The following is an 8,635-nucleotide window of genomic DNA, read 5'->3' on the forward strand; positions in this document are numbered from 1 at the left end:
CCCTCGGGTGGCCCCAAGCCAGGGCCACGCGGGTAACGGAGCCCCGCCGGGTATCCAGAGCTCCAGCTCTGACCTAGATTCCCCGTTTTTGAACGACCTGGCACTTATCGGCCTAGCTCTCCAGACCCCACGGAGGCGGCGTGGGGAGTGGATCAGTTTGAGTTTCTCAAGAGGCCCAACTGTCCCCATCTTGGGAGCCGGAGAGGCCGGCCACCGGTGTCCTAAAGGCCACACAACACAAAAAGGAAGGCTACTGGGGGCTCAGTCAACTCAGTACTGTCTGCCACAGAGACTGATAGGGACTCGGCAGGTGACAGGGAGAAGGGGACACACCTGGACATCCAGAGGGGCCGGTGTATGTTGGGGCCCACTCAAGGGGAGGGCTCATTCAGCCAAGACCTCGCTGTGGACTCGGATAGGCGAGGCACGGGAGGGGGGGGCGGGAGGACGAGGGGGGGCGGTTCCTTATGGTGTCCCGGAATTGAAGAGTCAAGGTGGCTCCGGCCTCTAACCCATCCTCCCGCTCCCCCCCCTTCAGTCTGCCCCAGAAGTTCCTGCGCAGAGCCCCTCCCTCATCCCTGAGGCCCAAATTAATAATACCTTCATGTGTTTGGTATTTTTTTCCCAGGGGGTATTTTTTGTTTTTCATCCAAGGGTCAGAGTTCACCTAGAGTGTAAACAGGAGGGCAGATTTAGTCCACGCTAGCGTCCAGGATGGAGTCGCGGCTAAAATCGGCGCTCTTTCTCAGCCTGCTGGGGTTGACCTAGGAAACACACCCTTCTCCGGGAAAACTCTCCTCTCAGCAGGGGCACACACTCCTGGGGGTGGGGTGGGGGGAGGTCTGTTCGTCGTTCCTGCACTTCAGCTGCCCCAGCTCAGAGCACCTCCAGGGCGCTAAGTCAGAGGCCCAGCAGGTCTGTGCTGTTCCAGCTGTATCCCTGACCTGAGGGTTACCCTCAGAGACTGACAGTCACACACACCCCTCACTCAGCCAGCAAACTTTCACCCTAGGCCCCCTGACCCTCCTCCCAAGCTTCCCTAATCCCAGTGCTAAACAGGGCTGGGCCACTGGGAGCCAGCAGGCCGCCCTCTTGTGGAAGACATAGCAATTCCAGGCTCTTCTCTACTCTCTCTGGGGTGCTCTTTCTGGAAGCCACTCTTGTGACACTCCTACCTATGGTGAGCCGTTTCTATGCAGTGCCCAGTCCTGCATTTCTTCCTTCCTTGTGTCCAAGGACTTCCTGTGGACAGAGTGCTCAATGAAACTCCCTCTTCTGGGCCGGCACTTTAGCAACACCCCTCTGGGGACTCCTGGACAGAGTCACACCTGAGAAGCAAGCCTCAGAGCCCTGCCTTACTGTGACTTGCCAGCTGGAGAGGTTCTCTGTACCACCTGGACTGGAACTTTGTGACAGCCTTCTGTCATCTGTATGCCACAGACCACTGGCTAGTGGAGAAGGATCTTGGAATGCCATGTAGCAGGTTCTCAGCACAGACGATGGACTAGCCTGAGCAATATGGTATGACGCCGAAGGTCTCCAGGCCCTGCAGGCGGCAGGCTCACTGTCTTTGTACTCTATGACTTCTCTGTCCTAGAAGCAAGCGAGGGGCGAGGCTTTGGGCACTACTAGATGCTCAGCATGGAGGAAGGAGCTGGCAGGTGTCACTTTCCAGTCATTTTCTCAAAACCTGTTCTGCAGCAGGTAGAGGATCCATCTATGCGCACAGAAGCATGGCCCGGTAAAGGAACAGGGGTGCACTTTTCCTGATAACCTTTGACTCCCTACACAAAGCCAGACAGAAATAGAGAATGGGTTGCAGGCCAGGAGGGACCAGGGAGGACACTCTAGCTAAAGTGACCTTCATGCAAAGACAGGAATGAAGATGGAGACTTTGGGAATGAACTAAAAGCCTATCACCTTATAATATGTCATTTCCCAAAGTTAATTGTCATAGATCCTAGAGTGTACTTTGATTTCCATATTGTTAATGGGGATATTTAAAGCTATAGGCGGTGGTTCTCAACCTGTGAGTCTCTAAACGACTCTTCCACAAGGGTCGCCTAAGACCATCAGAAAACACAGATATTTACACTACAATTTATGATAGTAGCAAAGTTAAAGTTATTAAGTAGCAACAAAAATAATTTCATGGCCGGGGGTTACCACGACATGAGGAGCTGTATTAAAGGGTTGCAGCATTAAGGAGGGTTGAGGAGCACTGCCCTAGAATCATAGCAACCCTGAGAGGAACTGAGGAAGAGGTAGGCTCTAGACCAGGCAGGCTCAGAGAGGGTCGGTAGGGTCAGGGTTACCCTGAATACCCTGAATACATGATGTGGGCCTTTCTTGCTGAGGCAGAGTAGGGGACAGTCAGAGGAGGGAACTGTCCTCCTCAGGCAAGGCTCCTAAGTTGGGGACAGCCAAGTTCTGCTGCCCCTCAGCCATGCTGTGCCTGGGTAAATGTAGTGTGACTTGTTCCTTGCTCAAGTTGCCAGATTTAGGAAATAACTCATATAGCGAGTCAAATTTGCATTTCAGATACACTGTTTTTCCAGGATGGGCAGATGAGACAGAGCCTTGCCACATAGCTCAAGCTGGTCTAGAACTCAAAATACCCCTGCTTCGGCCTCTGTTTAGTGTAACGATGTGGTTTTCTTCCCTGTGGAGTCTTGATCCCCCGGGGCCCCTACAGCCCCTTAGGCTTCCAATCCATCAACTTTGAATAGGACCCTGAAGGCTCCCCCAACAGTCAGGAGGTCTCCCTCACACCTGGGCTTTCTTTTCTGTGTGTCTAAGGAGCAGGCCCTCTACACACAGAATGTGATGGTCTAGTCTACCCAAGCACCTGACCTCACCCTGTCTACTGTAACCCAGCCCATTGGGGACACCCTACCCTGTACAAAACTCCTTCCCACTTGCCTTCTAGCACTCTGGGTGGTGCCCACCCAACATTCTTGGTCCCTGGGCTTCTAGCAAATGCAAGGTGGAAATTCAGAATGGGCCTAGCCCCATAGAAACCCTGGCCCTGCAATTTAGTGCTATGAGGCCCCTCCCTCACTGTAGAATTGTAAGTGAGAGCATCTAATTGACAGCTAATTGTGAGCGATGTCTCAACTTCAAACCCCCTCAGTCAAGGATACCCCACACTTGCAGCCTTGGGAGAGAAGACTTCCCAGGCACCAGTTCAGCCTCAGCCCCTCCAAACCCAGAGCTCTATCGTTCTTGTCATTTCCTTGCCTCTAAAGAACCAGGTGTCCCCACTCACACCTTCCTGACCGGGACTCCTCCGAAACACCCTGCCCAGGGTGCCACCCTGGCCTCTCTAACATGTACTGTGACCTGCCTGCCTGACTCTGGGGGTCTCCTGCTGCTCCTCTGTGGTTGTGTATCTTCCACCCATCCCACCATATCTGCCCTATCCAGTGCCCTCTGACACAGATCTTAGTGCACCTGGCTACCAGCCTCGGGTCTGCAGAGGATGGTAATCCTGTGTCAGAGACCACGACTCTACAGCCTGTCCCAGATACGTTAACCAGAGCTCAAGGGAATATTTCCTAGGAAGACGTGAATTCTTTTTGAGACTTGCCGTCTAACGGTAAGCGCCCTGACCCATGAGCATTCAAAAGGGGGTCCAAGGTCACTGTCCTGGCTACAGCGGGTGCACTGGTCCTGGGAGAAGTGGACGCCTGGAAGGCGTCCCTTTGTCCACCCGGGCAGTCAGGACCCCATAGAGGGCACAGAGGTCCAGGAAACAAGTATCGCGAGAGGGTCCTGCACCCCTATCCCGCCACAGAGCGCGGGCTGGCTTCTAGCGGGACCGACCGGGTGGGGCGGACAGAGTAGGGATAGTGCGGTGACCTCAGCGGTTCCGCAGCTCCGGGAAGTCGCCTGGCCCGCCCCCTCCTGCCCCAGCCGGGAGTTTCGCTCTCCGGGGCGGGGCTAGTAGCAGGCGTTGCCCTGTCGGCCAAGTTGGTGAGCGCCCCGCCCGGCGCCGTCCGAGTCCCCGCGCCCTCCCGGCCGGGGCGCTTCGCTCGCAGCTCCGTGCGGTCCGAGCCGCACGGGACAGCTTGCAGTACGAGCGGATAGCAGCGCGTGCAGCGGAGGTGAGCGCAGGGGCGGGTTCCCGGCTCCGCCTGCCGCTCCGGGCCGCTCCCCGCGGCCGCGCTGCCATAAATGGGGCCGACGGCAGCGGTGGCAGCTGGCTGCGGCGCAGGCGGGCGGCAACTCCGGCGTCGGGGGGCGCGGCAGGCGGGCGGGCGGGCGAGGCTGCCAAAAGTCCCGACTTCTATCCGCGCGACTCGGCCCCTCCGCTGTGCCCCGAGCCCCGCCCCGGCGGCAGAGCGGCTTCTGTTTACTTTCGATCGAGTTTTTCCTGCTCCGGGCAGGTGCCCGGGCAGCTCGGGGTTGGCGTTTGCGCGCGTCACTCCCGCGCCTCTCTGCGCGCTGCCTGCACCAGGGAAGGGCGCGTCGGGGCTAGCGGCGGTCACGGCATCCCCGGCGTGTTGACAGGAGTCCCGTTTGTGCCCAGGTGATGACTGCGGCGGCATGGAGTTCCCGGAGCACGGCGTACGGCTGCTGGGCCGCCTGAGGCAGCAGCGCGAGCTGGGCTTCCTGTGCGACTGCACTGTCTTGGTGGGCGACGCGCGTTTCCCTGCGCACCGCGCTGTACTGGCAGCGTGCAGTGTCTACTTCCATCTCTTCTACAGGGACCAGCCCGAGAGCAGCCGCGACACGGTGCGGCTCAACGGCGACATCGTCACAGTGCCCGCCTTCAGCCGCCTGCTGGACTTCATGTACGAGGGCCGCCTGGACCTGCACAGCCTGCCTGTCGAGGACGTCCTGGCTGCCGCCAGCTACTTACACATGTATGATATCGTCAAAGTCTGCAAGGGCAGGCTTAGGAAGAAAGACCCAGATCTGGAGACCCGCGCTCTGGGGACAGAGCTTCCTGGTCAGCCACCACACTCCCTGCCTTCCTGGTCCCCTGACTTCTGCCAAGGCGCACCAAATGCCAAACCCCCACCTCTAGGGGTCAAGGCTGCCCATCCCTTGCCAACATTTGGACCTCCATCTTGGCAGGTCACAGGGGAGCCAACTGGGGCCCTGGACCTGTCACTGAAGCCTAGTCCAAGACCGGAGCAGGTTCACCCACCCTGTATCCTCCAGAAATCCCTCTACAGCTCGATGCAGCAAGGGATCCAGCCTCTGGTGAAGGTTGAGCAAGATTCATTCTCTGAACAAGATAGCAGGAGCCCACGGAGCACCAACCGATCCCCACCACCCATCTGCGCTTCTGCAGCCCAAGACTTGGCAGAGGACTTGGAACCACTGAATGTCCAAGAGACAGGCAGCCAGCAACTTGGACTGGATGCAGAGCCAGTGGGGGACAGCGAGGAGCTGGGTCCCAACAGGCACCTTTGCATTTGCCCACTGTGCTGCAAGCTGTTCCCTAGCACCCATGCACTGCAGTTGCATCTCAGTGCCCACTTCCGAGAGCGGGACAGTGTCCGTGCTAGACTCTCTCCCGAGGGGGCCGTACCCACATGCCCACTCTGCAGCAAGACCTTCTCCTGCACATACACACTGAAGAGGCATGAACGGACACACTCGGGGGAGAAGCCCTATACATGTGTGCAGTGTGGCAAGAGCTTCCAGTACTCACACAACTTAAGCCGGCATGCTGTGGTCCACACACGGGAGAAGCCCCATGCCTGCCGCTGGTGTGAGCGCCGATTCACACAGTCTGGGGACCTGTATCGCCATGTCCGCAAGTTCCACTATGGCCTCGTCAAGTCCTTGCTGGTGTGAAGTGTTTTTCTGTATCCCCCAACGTGGAGAAAGGGACAGGGCACGGGTCTCCTGGGTGGGACTCTGGGACAGAAGCAGCCCAGGTGGGTGGAAGCCCAACCTCAAGATTAGCAGGCTCCACCTGGGGACCTGAATGAATGCTGCTGCTTTTTAGATGGGCTGCCTTCCCCCCACCCTTCACTCTCCACCTCACACCTGAGCACAGGTTGTACCCTGCCCAGTTAGGGACAGTCTTCCTCAGTGTCCTCTCCAGCAAGGGGTCCCACCTGCCCATTTCTGGGCCTGGGCTTCACAGTGTGAGGTAACAGTTTTTCTTGGCCCCAGGGCTTCCCTGACACCCTGCTGGGATACTTAGAGTGTCCTTGTGTGCCAGCACCATCATAAAATGACTCGCTTGTCAAAGAAGTCATTAATGCAGGTGCCCGACAGGGTGCACTGAGTGAACAGCCCACTCCGGGTGAGTGGCAGCAGGACCCCTGTTGAGAAGGCCACAGGCACAAGTACCAGCAGGGGCTGTAGAGACACAGCTGACCTTGAAGGAGGCCCAGCTCCTGCAGGGACCCTGGAGCATCCTGAAGGTGGATAAAGCTGGGTGTCCCCGGAGTGACTGTTCCTGGAATGGAATGGAGGTGGGACTTTGGGCAAAGAAGGGGATTTGGGAAGGGATTTTCTTTATATCAAAAGAGCCTTCTCAAGGCCACCATATGTCTGCTACTGGGAGAGGACCCTCCAAGTGTCCCTGCTGTTCGCAAGGCTGGAAATGGCAGATCCGGCCATGAGCCAAGCTTCACATGTTGAAGCTAATGCTGTGTTCCAGCAGGCCTGACCCTGGGAGTCTCTCCTGCTTTCTAAGGGTCTCCCTGGTGCTGCAGTCATTCCTAGGCCCCAAACACAAGGCCAAAGCTTGTGCAGCTTAACAAGAGCAATGTTTGCTGTGCCACCTCCTGTTGTGGGGCACGGGTAGGAACAGCTGTCACAGGGAGGCAGGGGAGGCACACTCCCCCTTCATCGACATTCTTGGAAGGAAGGCTGGCACCTCTGAAATGTGAAGGTCTTCATCCTCTGCCTTTGTATTGGATATGGGCCACCTTACTTTGACACTTGCTCCCCAAGCAAGTCTTGCTGTCCCAGAAGCTTGATGGTTTCAGGAAGGGGTGTGGCAGGATGGGGATGGCCTCAACCTTGCCTGAAACAACCTGCCCCTCCTCCCCAGCAGGGCTGTCTGCAGAGGACAGACGTGGGCCAAGTCTGTCATTATGTCTTCTGCTAACACTTGATTTATTTATTTGTCTGCTTGGTCTGGAGTGACGTGACAATTGGTCTCCCCATTGTGGACAGAACCATTTTTCATGTCCTGACCCTCTCTGTGCTCTCCTAATATGTCCATGACTGGCCTGGAAGCTGATGCCTGTCCTGATGCTCCAAGACTGGAGGTCCAGGGCAGGCTGCAGTCTAGAGAGCTGGAGAAGAGGAGATGATGTCCTGGCTTCTGACTCCACTGGTGATTTATGAGCTGAGGTTTCTCCCTCTCTCATGTATATGTCTGTCTGTCTGTCTGTCTGTCTGTCTGTGTCTATTTGTCTGTGTGTTTGCAGTACTACAAGAGCAGGCAGAGCACCGCTGTGTTGGTTTTCCCCGAGTGCCTGCTTTCCCAGGGCAGGGAATCTGCCCTGAGTCAACACTGGTCTCATTGTCTTCGGTGCAGTTACTGTGAAGTTAGGAATAAGTGACTGGTTCTAAGTTTCTAACTGGCACGTTCAGTTGCCTGTATGCATATGTCTGACACACTACCTGTGTAGAGTACAGGACAGATGTGTGGAGGAGTTCAGGTGCATTCTGCTGTGTGGGGTTCCTAGGACCTCAGCTACTGTCCTTGCCTGTGGTCTCACTGCTGCTCCGCCCTGGAGGGACCACTGGGAAATGACCACAGGACAATTCTTCCCATGTAGGTTTGCACAGCTCTGCTTGTGGTCAGCCTGCACCGCTCCTAGAAAAGAGGACCATCTTCTATTCACATGTTCTGGTGGTCACATGACAGTGTAATAAAGCCAACCACAGGTGAAGATGGCTATGGCTATTCTTGGGGTTAGGAAAGGTGGGCATTGCTGGGCTGGGGAGTGGAGTAGTGGACAACCTTGGAACTCAGCCCATGAGGTATTCATGCCCTGTGGGATGAGTGGACTGGGACAGGCCTGGTGACAGGCACCCTCTTTCCCCAGCTGCCCCCCCCCCACAGAGCGAGAGAGCAGGAGTTTGGGAAAGGAATCCCACGGAGGCAGCGTGATATGAGGAAGGGGCAGGACTCTGGCTCTCTACCTCCTCCAAATCATCCAGCCAACCCCCAACTGCCTCCACTTGGCTCTCCTCTCACCCCCTTCCCTCCACAGTCCCTTCACACTTCTTTCGGGCTGGGGCTGGACCAAAGGTTTTCTTGTTCCCCTCACTCTGTCTGGTCCCTCTGTAATGGGTGGCTGGGCTCCAGACTGATGATCTGGGCCCTATGCCAGCTCCCCTACACCTCCCTGTGCTAGCCACTGCATAGGAGTACAGATGTCCCCCTGAGCCCTCCAGGCTTTATCTACCTTCTTACCATGCCTCTGGGAAGGCACAGTACAATGGCCTCAGCATGTGACATCAGCTTCATTCTGCTTGGGCCAAGTTCAGGGAAGGGTGGGGGCTGTGCTTGTCACAGGGGCCCTGAGGTCAGTCTAAGCTGGCACCGGAAAGGCCTGATAGTTCCTGGGCCAACTCCTGTGCCTTACCCAGTTTTGGCTCCAGATGTAAGTCCCAAGAGGAGGTGCCTGACCCTCCTTTGCCCCACTGC

At 56.8% G+C, this 8,635-nt stretch overlaps 1 protein-coding gene across 2 annotated transcripts; it reads left to right on the forward strand.

Annotated features, from left to right (window-relative positions):
* The first annotated feature begins 4,029 nt into the window (after nt 1–4,029).
* Zbtb42 (zinc finger and BTB domain containing 42) lies at nt 4,030–7,853 on the forward strand. 2 transcript variants are annotated; one of them, XM_026789712.1, is made up of 2 exons: nt 4,030–4,106; nt 4,710–7,853. In XM_026789712.1, the coding sequence occupies exon 2, from the start codon at nt 4,795–4,797 to the stop codon at nt 5,809–5,811; it is 1,017 nt and encodes a 338-aa protein (XP_026645513.1). In that variant the 5' UTR covers nt 4,030–4,106; nt 4,710–4,794; the 3' UTR covers nt 5,812–7,853. The 2 variants fall into 2 exon arrangements, with proteins under 2 accessions (XP_026645513.1, XP_026645481.1); XM_026789680.1 differs by having other exon boundaries at nt 4,052–4,106; nt 4,532–7,853.
* Nucleotides 7,854–8,635: the final 782 nt, after the last annotated feature.

Source organism: Microtus ochrogaster, chromosome 1 (genome assembly GCF_000317375.1).
Source record: "Microtus ochrogaster isolate Prairie Vole_2 chromosome 1, MicOch1.0, whole genome shotgun sequence".
In the NCBI taxonomy this organism is placed as follows: Eukaryota; Metazoa; Chordata; class Mammalia; order Rodentia; family Cricetidae; genus Microtus; species Microtus ochrogaster.